The 18,199-nt window shown below is 40.2% G+C and overlaps 1 protein-coding gene across 1 annotated transcript in view; it reads right to left on the minus strand.

Annotated features, from left to right (window-relative positions):
• Positions 1 to 177: 177 nt before the first annotated feature.
• Positions 178 to 18,199, minus strand: part of ryr3 (ryanodine receptor 3) — an 83,300-nt gene continuing 65,278 nt past the window's right edge. The window contains exons 68-104 of the mRNA XM_030770924.1: positions 17,927 to 18,167; positions 17,482 to 17,569; positions 17,303 to 17,395; positions 16,261 to 16,431; positions 16,050 to 16,109; positions 15,757 to 15,891; positions 15,074 to 15,186; positions 13,509 to 13,872; positions 11,916 to 12,028; positions 11,743 to 11,794; positions 11,597 to 11,650; positions 11,052 to 11,151; positions 10,859 to 10,938; positions 10,676 to 10,752; positions 10,498 to 10,571; positions 9,085 to 9,102; positions 8,178 to 8,258; positions 7,751 to 7,839; positions 7,477 to 7,605; positions 6,819 to 6,923; positions 6,554 to 6,635; positions 5,164 to 6,458; positions 4,986 to 5,029; positions 4,725 to 4,893; positions 4,547 to 4,633; positions 4,156 to 4,353; positions 3,570 to 3,700; positions 3,282 to 3,324; positions 3,036 to 3,163; positions 2,562 to 2,622; positions 2,326 to 2,472; positions 2,074 to 2,208; positions 1,693 to 1,849; positions 1,077 to 1,141; positions 852 to 952; positions 553 to 604; positions 178 to 273 (exon numbers count right to left, since the gene is read on the minus strand). Coding sequence (XP_030626784.1) covers positions 178 to 273; positions 553 to 604; positions 852 to 952; positions 1,077 to 1,141; positions 1,693 to 1,849; positions 2,074 to 2,208; positions 2,326 to 2,472; positions 2,562 to 2,622; positions 3,036 to 3,163; positions 3,282 to 3,324; positions 3,570 to 3,700; positions 4,156 to 4,353; positions 4,547 to 4,633; positions 4,725 to 4,893; positions 4,986 to 5,029; positions 5,164 to 6,458; positions 6,554 to 6,635; positions 6,819 to 6,923; positions 7,477 to 7,605; positions 7,751 to 7,839; positions 8,178 to 8,258; positions 9,085 to 9,102; positions 10,498 to 10,571; positions 10,676 to 10,752; positions 10,859 to 10,938; positions 11,052 to 11,151; positions 11,597 to 11,650; positions 11,743 to 11,794; positions 11,916 to 12,028; positions 13,509 to 13,872; positions 15,074 to 15,186; positions 15,757 to 15,891; positions 16,050 to 16,109; positions 16,261 to 16,431; positions 17,303 to 17,395; positions 17,482 to 17,569; positions 17,927 to 18,167 — 5,228 coding nt within the window. The remainder of the gene's footprint in view (positions 274 to 552; positions 605 to 851; positions 953 to 1,076; positions 1,142 to 1,692; positions 1,850 to 2,073; positions 2,209 to 2,325; positions 2,473 to 2,561; positions 2,623 to 3,035; positions 3,164 to 3,281; positions 3,325 to 3,569; positions 3,701 to 4,155; positions 4,354 to 4,546; positions 4,634 to 4,724; positions 4,894 to 4,985; positions 5,030 to 5,163; positions 6,459 to 6,553; positions 6,636 to 6,818; positions 6,924 to 7,476; positions 7,606 to 7,750; positions 7,840 to 8,177; positions 8,259 to 9,084; positions 9,103 to 10,497; positions 10,572 to 10,675; positions 10,753 to 10,858; positions 10,939 to 11,051; positions 11,152 to 11,596; positions 11,651 to 11,742; positions 11,795 to 11,915; positions 12,029 to 13,508; positions 13,873 to 15,073; positions 15,187 to 15,756; positions 15,892 to 16,049; positions 16,110 to 16,260; positions 16,432 to 17,302; positions 17,396 to 17,481; positions 17,570 to 17,926; positions 18,168 to 18,199) is intronic.

An 18,199-nucleotide genomic window follows, 5' to 3' on the forward strand; every position in this document is an offset into this window, starting at 1 on the left:
TTGAAAAAGATGTCTTTGTTGGAATAGCTGGCACACAGCATCTGAATAAAGCTACTTTGAGGTTGTAGTTCAGGTTGGATGTTTGCAGTGTCACTCATTTTTTATTAATATTATTTTTTTTTATTTTTTTTTTTTATTTATTGTGTATTTTTGTCGAAGGGCCGCAGTGTGTCCTCTCTAGCCCAGCTGGTCCTCATATTGCTTGCGGAAACAGTCTCCAGTAGGGAAGAAATCCCAGCACCTCTCCTGATACATCTTCCACACATACGACTCCTGTGGTGGGGGGACAAAAAAGTACTGTAATAAAAGTACATTTAACACTTAATCATATTTCATCCTGTTCAACAAGACATATACAAAAAGATACTTTTTTTTTTTTTTTTTTTTTAAAACAACCTCTCACTACCCAGTCACTAATGGATCACATTTGACACAGAGCTTTGTGGGTAACTTTGCCCTCATATTTGACATGCACAGCAACTGAATTAAAGTGACTTTTAATATAACTTTCAAGTAGATGTTCTGGATGAGAAGCAGAACAGTGAGTCATACCTGGCCTGTATGTTCAGTCTCATCCTTGTTGATGAGATACATCAGGAAGAATCTGTAAAATAGATTTTTTCTTTTAACATACATTATCTTGAGTGACTATTCATACAGAATCCAGAGAGTCTATGTAGTTCAAACTCCCTTGATGGATTTCCAGACATGTACCCCTCATGATTTCTTTGGTAGTTTTCTATTTGCTATACAACCCTATTAGGTCATTAGGGACTCACAATTTCTTTTTTTTGCAGAGCAACAGAATGATTTTGTCGTATCACTGTTGGTGAGGGTGAGAGAATACTCACAGGTAATTGGCCAGGTTGTGCTCCTGTAAGGTGTGGGTCTCAAAGCCATGCGGAGTCGTGTCAAAGTAGTCATTCCCAATGCCACAGATGAAGCATTTCGTCTAAAATTCAACATAAAAATGCTGATTATGATTATTTGTTTCACCTCTCACTGATTGAGAGCAGAAGCATACAAACACACACACACACACATATACTTACGCACACTCACACACACTATCTCACCTCCATGTCCTCTCTCACTTGCTCTTGCTGATCTCTTAGCTCTCCAAAGGCATCAATGATCAAACCTAGTTAGGAGTGCAGGGCACAGAAACAGTCATTATCAGGCATCCATTGCCTTCTACATGCATTCATTTGGCCAGTGTTGGGTAAAATGCAAGTATGACTCAATTTGGGCAGAACAAGGCAGAAGCTTGCAATTTCACATGTAAGAAGATTATTATCTTAGCAGTTGGGTATTCGGAAGTTGGTGACATCACAGTGCAGTATTGTGCTTTGCCTATGCTGAAATGTAATTGTTTGGTCAGTGATTTGAAAAAAACACAATCTACAATACAAATACAAAAAAAGTACAATTTGATCTACGAGTTGTTTTGACTTTTGTTACCAGCAAGCCCAAACATGAGCTGAAAGGACAAGAGCTTAAACACAAGAAGATTCCACATTCTACAAAGTGCAAAACTGATCTTTAAAGCAGCACAAACAGTGTCTCCATTACTGGGTCTAGACCCCGTGTTGCTTGTCACATTAAAGGCGTGTTCATTTATAATATGCAAGATTATGCCGTGGTTCTTTAAGAACAGAACATGGGCAGCAGAACCGTTGCCTCAGCACATACCCTGGATGATGGCCAAGAGGATGACAATGACAAAGAAGAAGAAAGTGATGTCGAAGAGGATACGGTAAAGCTCGTACGGGTCCCCAGCCGGATCCTCAATCTCATCTCCAATGCCACCTCCAGCTCTCACACCCACATACATATGGAACAGGTAGCACTTTGGGGGGAGGAAATGGAGCCACAGGGAGGAGAAATGTTGGGCGTGAATTTTTGTGTTAACAATAACATTACACCCAAAAAAGCAGTTACAGCACTTAAAAGTACAGTTTGTAAATAAAATGTAATGCTATGTGTTTTAGATACAGGTTATCTACAGGGTATTTAGACAAGACTGGCTAGAGATCTTTTTTTTTTTTGGGCATTAGATTCGGATAAACTCACAGTCATCATGTCGTCACACTTCATGTCAGGTTCGTCCTCATCCTCACTCTTGTTGTAGAACTTCCGGAAGAAATTGAAAGCAACCACCGTGTACAGGTAGACCACAACTGCCAGCAGACCCACTGTCAACACCAACTATTCAAATAATGAGATGGTCTTAGGTTACACACACCACATAAAAAAAGAAAAAAAGAACAGAGGAAATATTTTGAGCCGAAGTCACCCCCTGGTGGTTACACCTATTACACTTACTTGTTTTCCATTGTGAGTGACAGAGGACAGAATGGTCCTCAGTGTCTTGAAACCCATAGCAATATCCAACAAGTGAGCGGCAAAGAAGAAGTTGTTGTAGTGCCCAAGGATGGACATGGTGGTGTACCAAATCAGGTACAGGTAAGACTGCAAAGAGAGAGACCAACCGTGATTCTTCATAGTATTTTGACTGAAAACAACCTCTATTACACTGGCACTAAAGTAGGTATACTCACGTTATCAGTGAGCACAACTCCCATTTTCCAGATGTGGTACTTGGTGTCAATGGAGCTCAACCTGTCATTGAGATAAAAGTGGGCTTTAAATGCTTATGTCAAGTTATAATAAAACGCACATTAATCTCCACATAAAATGTGTAAAATATATCATTGAGGTGGTTGTGGTAATAACAAAAATTAAAAATAAATATGCCATAATAACACTTAAGTCGATCAAAATGAACTTCTAAATTACACACAATGAGGACAAACATTAATGCATAGAAGTATAAACTATGGTAATAAAAATGAAAATAGAAAAGAAAAAAACTGACAAAAATAGATAAACTGAAAAAAAAATAAAAATGGGAAAATAAAAATCTAATGAAAATGAAACAGATTTAAGAAATTCCTGCACACAGGAATATAGCGACAAGGCATAAATGCAAACATGCTAAGAAAAAAAAAAAGATTTAAAAAAAACGTTCTCACCAGGAAACCAAAGAGGCCTCTTTCACCACCATTTCCTCTGTGGGGTCAAAGTCTAGTGCACTTTTATCCAAGCCAAGCAGTTCAGCAATACGCTCTGCTCCATACAAGTCCCCATACTTATTAATAACCTGAATATTAAAGACAACAGGTGTTTAACAGGAGTTTGGACATGCAAAGTACATGCACATACAAGTACTAATAGCATTGAAATCTGTGAAAGAACACTGTTTACTTAATATCTTTTACCTTTCTTTTAACAAATTTGTCCCAGTAGTTATTGGGAAAGGACCTGACAGAAACAGGAGAAACATGTTTCAACAGGATGACATAAGGGAGAGTCACCTAATCAATGCCTCGTTATAACTATACTAACATTCAGTAAATATCAAATTCACAATCATTATTTTCTGGCATCACAGATATGGGAATCAGGTGAAAAAGCAAGCATGCTCAGATTTTTAATATTTACTGGAAAGCTCTGAAAAATGTGAAATTTGAAAATGTTTTTTTTCCTTCCCCTTTGTTGTCACTTACGGAGTTGCAATAACCAAACGATCCCATTGTCCTTTAATGTCATCATCAGATGGCTGTTCAGTAATGTACAAGCCATCAAATTCCAATTTTCTGGCAATTTCCTTCTCCCGTTTGAACACCACCAGAGGAACCTAGAGAACGAAGAAGATTTGTTTCCAGAGTATATGTTAACCTATCAACTGACGAGTATAGATTTACACATTTAGCTGTGTTATACAGGGCAATGTACACATTCTATATCTCTGAAGTCTTGGAATTGAGAGCCATGTTTACAGGCACATTAACAAGGTACCAAGGTTACGTTAGTGGAGAAGTATAAGAGTCTCTTGTACACAATCATTTGTACTGACATGTACAAGAATCACACCTATAAGAGTCTCTTGTACACAATCATTTGTACTGACATGTACAAGAATCACACCTATAAGAGTCTCTTGTACACAATCATTTGTACTGACATGTACAAGAATCACACCCAAGACCTCACAAGTGATTTCCCATTGACATCCATTTTTTGGGTTAAAAAAATTGAAAATCAAAAAATCATTACAAAGTTCATCATACCTGGTGAAGGTGATCTGATTACCTTAAGGCAGTAGTATCCCACCACACAAAGGAAGGAAATGACCGTGTGCGCCACAGCCAGGAAAGTCAAAGTGGGAGCCATGTAGCCGGTACTCTCCTGTAGCACGTAGAATACCCCGCTGTCTTCATCGTCCTCCTCACCATTATCATCAGAACCCCAGGAATCATCCTCCTCTTCTTCAGACTCCTCTCCACTCACCTAAAGAGATAATACAGTGTTTCATCATGCTAGAACCACAGCGGGCATGTGACTGGAATCGAGATTATAGATGTACTTTTTTTTTTTTTTTTAACTAAAATATTTCATCATGAGTATATAAACAAAATATCCAAACCACCCTCGTAATGTTTCTTTTATCTCAGAGAATTTTGATCTAATTATCCAAACATACCTTGTAGAACAGCAGAATGAAGTTAATAGCGAATGCTACAAACAGTGCCAGAAAACGGAGGTTGTAGAAGTTGCGAGCCAGGTAATTCTGAAAAGACAAAGGAACAATTAACTACAGACACTAGCTTGTGAAGTACATCACTTTTATTATGAAATGGCTGATAAGGATTGACTGTTACCAGCATCTTTGTCTTGTAGACTTCAAGGCCTGCAAAGAAGCTAGCCATGAATGCTTGAGATTCATCCTTCTGTGAGCCACGTTTAACCCTTGGAGCTGGCTTCTCTTCTGCTGTGGGTTCAGCTGGTGCCTCCTCCTTAGACTTGTCCTCCTTTTCTGGATGTTCAGTGCTGCAAAACACCATAATCATGATTACAATGTTCACAGGACAAGCAAGTGTAAATGAACACAATACTGAAAGTGGTAAGGCTGCGCGACTTACTCAGCTTTTTCGGGCTCTGAGTCTGGCACCTCTGCAGCAGCCTTCTGTTTTATACACAGAGGAGTGACTTACATCAATTCTATGATCATTTGTTGAGTTGTGCATTTAATGAGCTTATAGAATCAATAACAAATTTTCTTTTAACATTGTTTAAGGGAGAAAAAGTGTTTACCTTAACTTTCTTCTTTTCGACAGGAGGACTAGCCTCTGCCTTGATCTCAGATACATCCCCCAGTCCTGGTTCTGGCCCATGCTTCCCCTCTTTCTTGGGAGGAGGAGTTATCAGCTCCAGAATGATATCAGCTTCAGACTTGTCTCCTTGGGCCATTTGGACAAGTTCTGTAGCCACTACTAACTCACTGCTCTCTGCTTTTTCTGCCTCTATTACGTCCCCATGTATCCCAAATTGAGTAGGGTCAGGCATGTTGCCCAGGATATCAGTCACTTTCATGTTTTTGGCTCCCTCGACGAGTCCTCCTCCAAACATAGAGGACCATATAATGTGGAAGAAGCCAAAGATCACACTGTAAATGCCACGGAAAAATCCAGTGAAAAGCATCCAGAAGAAGGAGAAGAAACCAGTGATCATCTCTTTGATGGTTAACTTCCTCAAGTTCTTCAGACGCTTGCGCAAGTTCTTGAAGGTTAGCATCTGCCGGAAATTGCTAAAGCTTTTTTTCATGGAGGCACAAGCAGCTGTGAAAGCAGAGGCAGACTCTAGTGATTTCTCCTCCTCCTCCTCCTCAACCAGATCCTCCAGCAAACTGTGGACTTCTTCTTCATCCTCTTCTGGTCGTTCTGCTACGTCTGGTTCAGAGATTTGAGATGCCAGCTGCATCTCAAAAATGGTGTCCTCACAGAAATTGACAAACAGCTCCATCTTTTCGCTCTCGCCCCCCTCATTGACCACATCGAAGATGAACTGGCGTTTGGACTCTTTGACCTGTGGCTTCTCCCACTGGGTCCTACTGGACTCGCTGATCTCAAAATACACCCTTTCAATTCTCTTAGCGCCACCCATTATCTCAATACGGCCAAGATAGGGTTCAAAGTAACTGAGCAAGCTCTCAGCCAAGTCCAGGAAGGTGGCCAGACGAGTATCATGAGGCATGTGTTCAGACAGATTAGTAAGCAGCACAGCCACATTGAAACCAATGTCCTTTGCAGGCTCATGGAACCGTTCCACAAACTCCTCATAATTGAACATATCATTCTCGTCAGCTTCAGCACAGGACAACAAGAACTCAATCTCGGACTGCGTGTATTGTTTTTGGCTTTCCATAGCCTTTTGAAACTCCTTCTTGGATATGACTCCTTTGCAATCAGGGTCATACTCTTTGAAACTGTCTGAGGTAGTCAGGTCCTTCAACTTGAGGAACATATCAAAGAATTTGAGGATCATCTCCACATTGCCTGAGGACTCCACTAAGGTATCCACCATCTGCTTACCAATTGTTCCATTGACCACATTACCTGTGAGAGAGGAGGGAACATACCATATCGACCTCTTTCAAAGATCTCTTTCCATTTATGACACAATCAAATCTAAGATACAAATGATCTGTTACCCTCCAGTAGAGACAGTAGCATAACCACCATATCCTTCTGTAAATCCATAAGTTCCTTCAGTAGCTCAATCTGACTGGAATCCTGTGGACAGAAGGGCACAGTATGTCAGTGTCAACTTTCAAAGAAAATACTGTAAAACAAACATGAAAAATCTAAATTCATTATGTTTGTAACCTGGTGACTAAACTTCTGAAGGTCATACCATAGCTACAATACCTGTGGAAATAATCATAATTAAAAAAAACAACAACCATGAATGACTACCTGTGATAGTTTCATTTGCATATTAGCAAAAACGTGCAGGAATCCCACCACAGCATCCCACAGCCTGCTGTGAGCCAGGCTCTGCTGGTTCCCAATGCAAGGCCCCTGGGGAACAGAGCAGTAACTGAGCTAAAGCAAATTTGACTAGCACACATTTAGCAAACTTAGGACACTAAAAGGAGGGGTTGGCCAATTTTTAATTTTTCACTAACTGTTCGTATCTCACAAGAAGCCTTTATAAAAACGGGGTTAACATTACCCTACTGGTATCCATGTTTACGTTAGTATCCTAGTGAAAATGTATTGGAAGTATCTTAGGCTACACTCGCCTATCAAGCTTTTCATGCCAAATTATCTGGCTGGTCATGTAACTGCCACAGGATGCTAATGTTACCATGATGAAAATGATATATCAAAGCAAGTGGGACTGCATCAAAACCTCATCTATAGCATCGTTTTTAAGTTAAGAACATGATAGTGAAACACTTAAAGCATCAAATCTTTGCTTAAACTCAATGAACAATCAGGGCTAAACTCAGTGAAGGTGGAAGGATAACAACCAAGAGAAAGCTGTGTAATAAAATCTCTAATAGTTGATGAGGTGGATATATCCAGTATTGCTATTGCTATTTAACATGACACGAGTGAAGATTAATACCTGGATGTACTCAGTGAGTGAGTTGAAGATCTGTTTAGCTACTGACAAGGCTTTGGAGAAGTTGATTTGTCCAGTCTCATCAAGAACCTCTTTTCCAGAATAATACCAGTAGAAATCACTAATGGATTCCTGTATGCCCAAATGAATGAAGTTATGGTTATTCCCATATGAGACATAGTTACTTTGTGTGTGTGTGTGTGTGTGTGTATGCACGTGCGTGTGTGCATGTGTGTATGTTTGAGGACTGTGTGACTTTCTTTGGCATATTTATTACCTGCAGACGGAGCAGGTAGTCCACCGTGCTAATGATAATGTTGACAGTAGTTGTGTTTCCTGTCTGAGTTCTTAAGAAGTTTTGGAAATCTGTTACCGGTGAATGGTAAACAAAATGAAACATGTTAAAAAATTAAACATGATAAAGATCAATGGTAATCAATGACAGATCACTGAAGCATGCCTATATGTGGATGGTTTGCTATTGCTCATTTTCAGTCAGAAGGCACTATAGCCTTTTAACTGAAATAATTAAGGTCAAAATCTCCCTTCTCATAGAGACGGTCTTAAAGCGAAACCATATTGAACAAACTACGGTGTGACGAATAAATTGGATTGCACCAGAGTCAAAATTCAAGGGCTCATTATCTCCCCGTAAAAGCTTTGCTCTGAGATAATATGAAATCAGGAAGAGTCTTCGACCTTACCATCATTGTGACCCTCACACAGGAGTTGCAAAAACCTAAAGAGATCCTTTGTGAACTCATCGTTCTGCAAAACTTTGGAACCTTGAGAAAAAGAAGATTAAACATTTTTTAAAAACATATTAGATAGACTGGAAGAACTACTAAGCTTCATTAGATGGCATGAGCCTCAGGCAAGCAGTGACTAACACAGATTAGGACACGTTTGACTTCAATAGAACTTCACTGCACTTAAGTCTAGGAACTTTAGATTGCAGGATCACAACTGCATCCAAAGAATTGACTGAAAAAAGAAACACTTGGAGATTAATGCATAGAAGATGACAAGAAACCTCAAGAAGCTGGGGTTAGCTAGGTAACTTTCACAAGTATTGTAGGTTTAAGGTGATATGGAAGAAATATACTATTGTAACATCATCTGTGCTTCTTTTGGTTATACAGCTTTCAATATTATGGCAAATATTGATGAACTGATGAGTCAATCAGTTCGGAATTTCATACTTGTTAAAGTTAATTACGTAAAACACCAGCTTTATGGGAAAGGCCCCATGATTCACAGCATTGCAAAGCTTTTACGCAGCTGTGAAGCCATCCGTGAAGCCCGTTGTTCACCTCCGTAAACATGAATTAATCTTACAGGACTCTGCGTTAGCGTGATTGGTTAGTAAAGTTATCATAAAGGAGCCAAACCGCTCCCACACATCGAACAAGCTCTATTTTAGTACAGGAGTCAGGTTAGGTCAGCCTGGCTCTTCAGCTAAGATCTGTGTCAGCATGCATAGGGACTTATAGACAGGAGCTTTAGGACAGGGGCGGTAAGACCATTAGGAGGCAAGGGGAGGGAGTGGAGAATGGAGACATGCTGGGTGACAGCACTGCGAAATGAGGAGTATCTAAACTGAGTATTTACCCCGCTCACTCACGTTGACTGCCATCCATGAGAATAAAAAAAATGATAGAAGACAGACAAAGAAAGCAGACATAAGCAGAGGAGAAGGACACACTGAATTTCAGTAAGAAGAGGGAGACAGAATTTCTAATGTAGATAGAGACAAACATGCAGTTAAGTGAAACATTTTACGCTACGAAGACAAGTTGGTGGCATGATGTTTGATGGATGGTGAGGTATTAATAAAAGATTAATCTGATGATTAACTGTTACATGACTTGACAACTATTATTAATGCTTTATGGATTGCATTTTGGATTTCATTGGATTTTCAGTCTCAGATGGCATAACATGTAGAATAAAGTTGAGCTAAGTTTACCTTCACAATATGGAAAACATTAATATTTGATGATAAAATGTGTCTGACTTGCAGCGACAAGCAAAGGACACCACTGAAGACAATCACATTATTTGGCTAAAGCTGATTAAGAGTGCACGTAGAGACGGTATTCTCAGGTCAGATATGTAGATTAATTACAATTTTATATGGGTTTCAGACCCACACTGGAGTTACTCCACTGCATATTTTAAAATGAGTTAAGAAACACTTTATAAACATTTATCACTGGTAAATATGTGTGTTCTAATGAAGGCCCACCTAAAAATGAATAGCGTCATTACTGTTGTGGTTTAAGGATTATGGATTAAGGCTGATTAAACTGAGTTTTAAACTGAGCTCAGAAGTGTGAAAAAATGTTTTGGTAACCCAGCTGACTGATTTTGCAATCCTGGATCTTCAAATACTCCTTTGCTGACTTTAAATAGATAATGTGAAGACCAGACGACAACATGTAAAAGACAACACAGTGACCACTGACTCTTGCGTAAGCATCGCCGAAATTGCATTACAGAGGTAATGTAATTGTGCAAGAGTCACATACATTCATAACTCGACAAAGACTTTGACATTCACCATTAGCTGACTATGCAACTGCGGAACAAGAGCTCTGATAACACTCTCAAAAAGATTGATTTCTTGGAGCTCAACCACATGAAAAGATCTCTGCTGATAAAACGGGCTGTTTGACAGAAGGTCGTTGCGTAGTGGCAGCCCTCTAGCCAAAGATGATAAAAAATAATTGACTTAGGTTTGCCAGTGTGATCAATGTCTAATAGTACTGGACAGAAAAGCCAGTCACGAAATGGAATAATAGAATCAGAGTCCTTGTTAAAACTGCTATGATTGAAATGGATTTTATTCTGAAATCATGACAATACAGAACCTCTAGAGGGAGACAGTTCTTTCACAAATGCTATGTACACTGAACCCAGGTCACCCTGATCATTTGTCATATGCATCATCGTTTGTTCTGTGAATTTCAACTTCCATAAGTCATAGAAAGTGAACACTGGCACTCTTTCCCTTTGACTTACCTGAGCCTTCTTCAGTCACCATTCCAAGGCTTTCTGCTTTATTTTGCCTCTCAAATGCATTCAAGTCCAGGACACTACCAAAATTGAAACATAACAGAATGTGAACGGTACAGACATACGTAAATGTCAGTTACGTATGTTAAAATGACTTTGATGATAGCCTGCTTAGGCAGTCCACCTGCAAGACTGCATGAGTCCAGATAAACTTTTGAAAAAGCCTGCATCCCTTTTATCTTTCAAGTAATCCAGCATTTTCTAAAAAGAGGAAAATCACATTATTGGGGTATTTTGATGTTTTACTTTGGAAACATTAGTGGAGTATGGAATAAAAAAAAAACAAATCTATTTAGATATTCAGTACCTGCTGGACAAGCACATTACCACCGTTGAGGATAGAGATGCCCAGTTTTAGAGTGACAGTCACCATAGGCCCAAGCCGCCCTAAAAAAAAAAAACGTTCGATGTAGGTTCGATGACTGGCAGTTTCTGAGAAACAGACACAGCCATAAGCCGTCAACTTAGGTCTGTTTGTTTTCTCTAAAGCCTATACACACCTTTACTGGCGCTGATCATCTGAAGCACCATCTCTGCTGCGCCTCGGGCATGCAGTCTAGCCTGTTGATACAGGATCTTCTGTTTCTCCATCTCCTTTTCCTGCGAGGACACACATTACACACGTCAGAGGTTGTCAGGAGCCAAGACCTCCATAGAATCAGTTAGTATTTAAAACTGGGTGAACTAAAATTGGATCGCTATCCTCTGGGGCCAATCACGCTTTTGAAGACTCAAGGAGTGATGTTTTGAACAATACAGTCTAAACTGCTCCTGTTTAGCTTCCTGACTTCACACAATGACTTTCAATCCCTCTCCTGTTTGTCCGTGTCAAGGATTCAGTCAATTGTCTTATAGTAAAGCTGACAAACCTGTATAAGTAGATGCTGACCCTGAGGTAACCAATCATATTCATGCATGTAGCCAGTGAAATAGTCATGCGTATAAATTGTGCAAAAACATATTCATAGTATGGACAAACCATGTAGCTTGATACTTGTGATAATCTAACAATTAACTAACAACATTAACAATTGGATTAACCCACCTCAAATGTCTTTTCTTTCTCCTCATCTTCTTCTTCTTCATCTTCTGCACAACTCTGCAATTGACAGTACAAAGTAGTGTTCACTTACTGATCAATTATGTGCAATGGTTTAACAATTAGTTTTAATGGAGTCTGCATATACATACCTTTGCCATCATGTCAGCATATGCGATATACAAGGGATCTTCTTCCAGGAAACTATGAGTGGATATAGTTAAAATAATCCATTACTCGTCGTTCAACCAAAATGCAATCCACAAAATCAGTTTTAACACAATTATAAATGTGTGTGTGTGTGTGTGTGTGTGTGTCTCCTTACCTTCTCTCGGTGAGTGCATTGTGGCTGAAGTGAAGGATGAGTTGATGAAGGGGATCTGGCTGAACCTCAGCTTCCTCTTCCTCCTCCTCCTCCACTTTCTTCATGGGGATTTTCTGCAGGCAAAACCATTGCAATAAGAAAAGCAGCACTCTCTCTCTCTCTTATAAACCTTCACACGGTACTCAAAACCACTTAACAACGAATGTTTTACACCACAAAACATTCAAACCACTTACCTATGTACAACTTCCACAATAAAACCCAATATCCACCAACAGTTGTTTACTCACTCCATCATTTCAAACTTATAGACCAGACGTACACATTTAGAGGAGAGCTGTACTTTGATCGCTTCTGTTAATGAGCTGTTCACATGGGCAATTAAATGAGACGTCCAAGACATTTTATCTTTACCTGTATCGAGTGATTTCATATTTCTGGCACAGTCCTTGCACTGTTTCTTTCTAGTTCAGAAACTAGTCACACCTTCAAAATGCATTAAGAGGACAACCAAAACAAAACCATGCAAATGGTGATGTTACCACAAAACATCACCAGAAAAACATATTAATATATTAAGGGGCACCCACACTCAAACCTCAATTCACTATTATCCATTATCACTATTCACTACTACCTTCCTCCTTATGCAAGAGAGGAACCTCCACTCACCTGCCACAAACCTTTCTCTTTTACTTGCATATTTAATGGTCTTGTAATGAACTCAGTAAAGTTTGAAATTCTCACTGGGTGGCATTCTCATTTCAACAGTTCTCTCAAACCAAATTTAGAAGCAAAAGTTATAGCACACCAGCACCCTCACAGCACACTTAAAAACCATACCAGCCTCCACTAATGCAGCACATTCATTTACTGTCGACCATCAGAATGCTTACACTTTGAGATTTACAAAATGCTATTCAGTTGTTACTCTTGAAAGACAGAAAGATTCAAACGAATATGAAACATGCGCACTTTGATTCACAGTTTCACATGAATACTGATGTGTTGTCTAGGTGACATGCTAATGGGATAGTGGTCTTTGCCTTGTGAAAGGAGTCTTGGTTTGGGGGGGAGGGGGGGGGGGGGTCGTTTTAAAAGGCACAAGACCAGTTCAGGTGAGACATGCACATTTGAATGGGCACACAAAACATGGCAGTGGCAGTGCAGTGCATGATTTGTGGTAATTGTTGATGAATTTTGCCTTCATTGATGTTAAATCGTAATATTAACACTTCTTTACTGCTTAGAATTAAAATATTGCATACAGCAGCCCTAGGACAATTGCATTTTATCACCTCGGTTGTAATTTTAATCTCAACATTAAAAATTCGCCTTTCCGTGATTTTTCTTCTCTGTCAGAACCTCCATTTGGATCTCAGTGCTTGAGACATAAATAGTCAAATTTCGTGTGACTCCTGCAACTCCCATATCAACTACACTGCATGATGCTAAACCCAGACATGATGAGGCCTCTAGATGAGGTGAACATGCCACCGACTTCACATTACAAGACTTACGATATCGATATATATATAGAGAGAGACGACACCCAGACAGTTAGGCAGAGAGTTGGGGTGGACGCCCTCTTACCGCTACAGTGCTGAAATAAAGTGCTTTTCTAGAGAGGTGAGTTGAGATGAGGCTCGGGCGCAAGGCCTGTTGCCTCAGCGTATGCCTCTGTCGGTAGTGTGCCAGATAGCCAGAGCGAAAGACAGGCCAAGACGAGGAGGAGGAAGACCACACCAGGCGGACGGGGATGCGTTCCCGCGGCTCGGCGGGCATCGTGCGCGCGGGACATTCGACAGGCAGCGGGGCGCCAGCTGGCATACACGGGGCCAATGCCACCCCAATACTTACTGCCAGGTCCTGCACTAGCTTCTCCTCAAAGGAGTACTCTTCTGCCTCTATCCAAAGCCTCTGATAGCCCATTAGGAAGAGGTTAATAGAGCGATGCCTGAGAAGTGAGGGGGGAAGAGTGAGATTAGGAGGGAGGGCGGGAGGGAGGAAGCAGACAAGAGGAGAGGAGAGATGGGAGGAGAGGAAAGGAGAAGACGGCATTCTGTGGAGTGACAGATGTATGGCCCCGTGTTTCATCTGACTGGTCGCCTTGATTCATTTACAAATGAGACTGCGCACATCGGCACAGCTCATAGTCAAATCTAAGAGTAAAAGGAAAATAGTTTGTCAGAGCTTGTCATTACAGATGCACTACAGATGCAATACTGAACATCCACTTTGGTCAGACACAGACAAACAGATTTTCAAAAATGGCTTTTTCAAAACAAATGTCCAATGTGTTCTTGGTTCCCTTTGACAAGATTAGATTACGTTCAAATTTTTCAGTAATTCTAGCTGCAAAAAACGACTGGACTTCAGGTGAAACACACTCAGAGGACTTTGCTCATGAGTCTCAAGCAAGACGACTAGTCAGAGCTGCTGTGACGGCTGAATGCTAGTGCACAGTCAATCCTTAGCTTGGAGAAATGGGAGAGGATGTTGGAGATGTTGGCTTCTCTCAAGCTCACTTTACCGTTAGTAGGGAGAACAGACGGTCAAAGCTGGAGGTCTTGTACACCTTTTCCAGCCAAACGTGTGCATAACCGCTCAGGAAGTAATTATTATTTTTGTATCTGAAGTGTATTGCAGAGACAACAGAGAGGAACATATTTCAGGGGCAGAGACAGACAGAGACACATGAAGAAACCAGCAAAACGAAAAAGAAAAGGAACAAAGTATGTACTGTTTTTTGTTTAGTTCTCCTTTTTTCACACAGTCAGTGCATTAAACAAGGGCAGGTTGGAGTCCAAGTCGTATTTGTCAAGAGCTTTGAGGATAGCAATTAGCCTCTGTATCGGTGCGACTGAGGGGTTGTCACAAACTGCTTGTGTACTCGGGACTAACAGTTAAAAGGATACACATTGAAATCCAGAATAAATCATAAAACACAAGCTAAGAAACATCAAATGTGGACAGAGAGTTGACAACGTTTTTAGAGCATTCAACAAGTAAAGGGAAAAAAAAGGAAAAGTATAATATACGCCTCTTAGCCATCCAAAAGACAACACAGATTGTCATGCATAAACACATTCCTGTTCAAACACCAGGGTCCGTTAACAGATTTCGGAGTGACCAGGGACGATTTGGGGTCTCCTTACCTGGGGAGATTATACAGAGGAGCCATGCGGAAACAGGCCACCACCGCACGTTTCCGTTGTTTGGACAACAGTTTCTGCCAAACCAGCTTCTTATTCCTCAGAGGCTGCTCTACCTGGGGAAGGGAAGGAGGAAATGAAGTTGGTCACGGAGATGGGAGTGATAATATTTTGTTGCGGTCTTTTGAAACACTCATCAGTCTAGGCAGTCTGTAACACAGGTTGCTCATTTTAGAAATGATCCGTCTTGCACAAGTTAGGCCTGTGTGAGGTGAAGGCTAAGATTTTTGAGAAATAGTTTTTGTAAGCTAATTTTTTTTTTTATCATATTATATGGTGTGTTAGTATTGGTACTGGTACTGATATTTTTTATAATGCTTCGTGGGTTGCCAAGGTACAACAGGTGTAAATTAAGTATGGTACTAACTCTGGGACAATGAACAGTTGTTAAAACATACGAATAAAGCAAATGCGACTAAATTAAACTAAGCTATGAGAAAAATGGTCGGCAGAGACGGGCACTGCCTCATAGTGTAGTGGATTTGGTGGATGTTGCCTTTTTACACAGATCTGCCATCAGTTTTGCCAGTTCTCTCATAATGTTTATGTTTTAGATCTGATGAAATGTAGCTGCTCCTAGCTCTGCAAAAAGGGCAAATACTATCAGGAATCAGTAACCAGTTCACCTGCTCCAGGTGAAACACTGCAGCTGAGATCCGTTGAACTCTCTCCACAGCGTGTTCAGAGTCTGGAGGTCCCTCATCCTTGACCACTATATCCTTATAGAGGTTCAACTGCCACTGCACTGCAGGGTCCTCAGACTGCACTCGCATTACACACAAGCACACAGCAGTCAGAAGAGAAGGAAGCATTCTCAACATTAGTAATTTTATAATCCCAGTGCACGTTGGGTGGGTTTATAATAACAACTATCATTTTAATACGCTTCCTCAGCCTGTTTGTGCCTTTTCAGCCTTACCTTCTCTTGAAGGTGTAGGTTCTGTCGCAAATAATCTTTCACCTCGTCGTCAGTGTCTTTCTGTTGGAGGGACAGACTGAAGATGAGTGGCAAGCAAAGCTATTCACTGGGGTTTCAGTGATAGAATATAAAATAAAACAGAGAAAAAGAGACAGGCAAAACTACTGTCAAGCTTCGTGTCTCATAGAAGGTTCTGGATAGTGGTTCTCACCAGGCTGTAGCGGATCTTGGCGAGGGAGATGAGCTCCTGGTCTCCGGGGGTACACATGTTCAGGCCAATGGGCAATAACTTCTTATGGGCGGCCACGATAAGAGAGGTCTGGATCGAGTAGAACTCACCTCTTCTCCTTTTGTGTCTCCTCTCCTGATCTTGTCCTCCAGACTGAAGGAGCCATTTGAAAGATTCATAAAATCACTTTTCTTAGAACGCTGGTCACACTGAGCAGATGAAAACGCTTATTTTATAAACAATGGTATTTTGCTCAAAGTTGAAAATGTTTCAGAAAGATTTCACGTCATGATCCTCAAAAGACAATTAATGCAAACCAAGGATTTATCGGTGTCTTGCATGAATCGTCTTAAAAATGTTTGCCTTGGTTGTGGACCTTTGGTTTCATAACAACATAAAGGAGCCTTTAACCAACAAGTTAGATTATTTCACTATAACTTTCCTGCAATTTCCTGTAAAGATTTTCTTTATGGATCCTGAAATATTCATAACAACACTTCAACGTCTTCTCGAGAAGCTTCTGGAGATATAGCTGATCATTATATTTTAAAGATTTTTTTAGTGAGGTATCTGTAGTAATGCTCAGCTGAGTGCATTTTAAAAACCTTTGCACTACGTAACCTTGAGTTAAAAACAGGAAAGAGATTAAATAGACAGAACATGGTATATATATTCTTATCATTAAAACACAGACAACGTGTTTGTGAGACAAAGAGAAAAGTATGTGAGAAACAGACCTCTCATTTAAGAGGTTATGAGTCTATGTGTGTACATCAAAAAGGAAGTGTGTGTTTGTGAGTCCATGACAGATAGAGAGAGAGAGAAATAGAGAATAAGAGAGAGTATATGGAGATAAGAGCAGCATGCCACATGGTGAAAACTTTCAGGGAATTCAAACTACCAACCCGCCAATTTCAGTGATTATGACTCTTGGTCATTACCTCTGACCAGTCTAGAAACTAAATAAATTGGTCAAATGTAAAAAAGGAAGCAATTATTATGGAAATTCTGTGCCTGAGTTTACCTTTGACATCTTGGTCTTGCTGTCTCCAGTGAGGAAAGCCAGGTTGTTTATTTCATTTTGAACAACAAAGTTCTGCTCCTCCCTTTTGAAGTTCTGAAGGATATGAAAAAGTATTTTTACAAATGGAACACGGAAGTTGTAAAGTGATGTAGGGGGGCAATATGAAACTATAAACTTACATGTGATTTACACCACAGAATGAATATGTCTGAAACCATCTTGAAGAGTTGAGTTGAATCTGCATCAGGATGTTTCAGCCATTTGGACCTATATGAAAGAGTGAGAGTTGGTAATTGTACAAAACAAAAAGAGACAGATCTTGCATGAAGAGATCCTGACTTCACAAATCCTGCTGCCAAGTCATTTTATTTACACCATAAAGGTTAGTATTTACTTTATTCACATCACACTGATCATCCTTTACATTATCATCACAAAGGACAACATTCCAAAATTTGTCAGGATAAAATTCCTTCATCTATAAGACAATGACCTACACAGATTTTTATATAAATCTTTTAATATGAATACAAAAGTTACATTTAACTTTACATGTGGCTGGTGATGATAAATATTTTTATCATGAATAAATAATGGCGAAGCTCTGTTTTGTAAGAGCAGTACCTGTTATTGTCCACGTATCGGATAAGCATAGGGTAGAAAGCATACAAGTCCCTGCAGAGCACAGCAAATTCGTCCAGGACCTGCAGTTCAGCCTCCTGTGTGTCGCTTCGACTCTCTGTTTTCAGCAGCTCCTCCTCTGTCACCACCTTCATCGTCTTCTTCCTCAGTTTTTCCAGAGTGGGCAGGAAATGGCTCTTCAGTAGGTCGGCCCCAGCCTTGCTGATGATTGGCTGGGTATACACTGGAAATGAACAGGTGCATTTTTAGTTAAAT

The sequence above is a fragment of the Chanos chanos genome, chromosome 4, assembly GCF_902362185.1.
Source record: "Chanos chanos chromosome 4, fChaCha1.1, whole genome shotgun sequence".
NCBI lineage: Eukaryota > Metazoa > Chordata > Actinopteri > Gonorynchiformes > Chanidae > Chanos > Chanos chanos.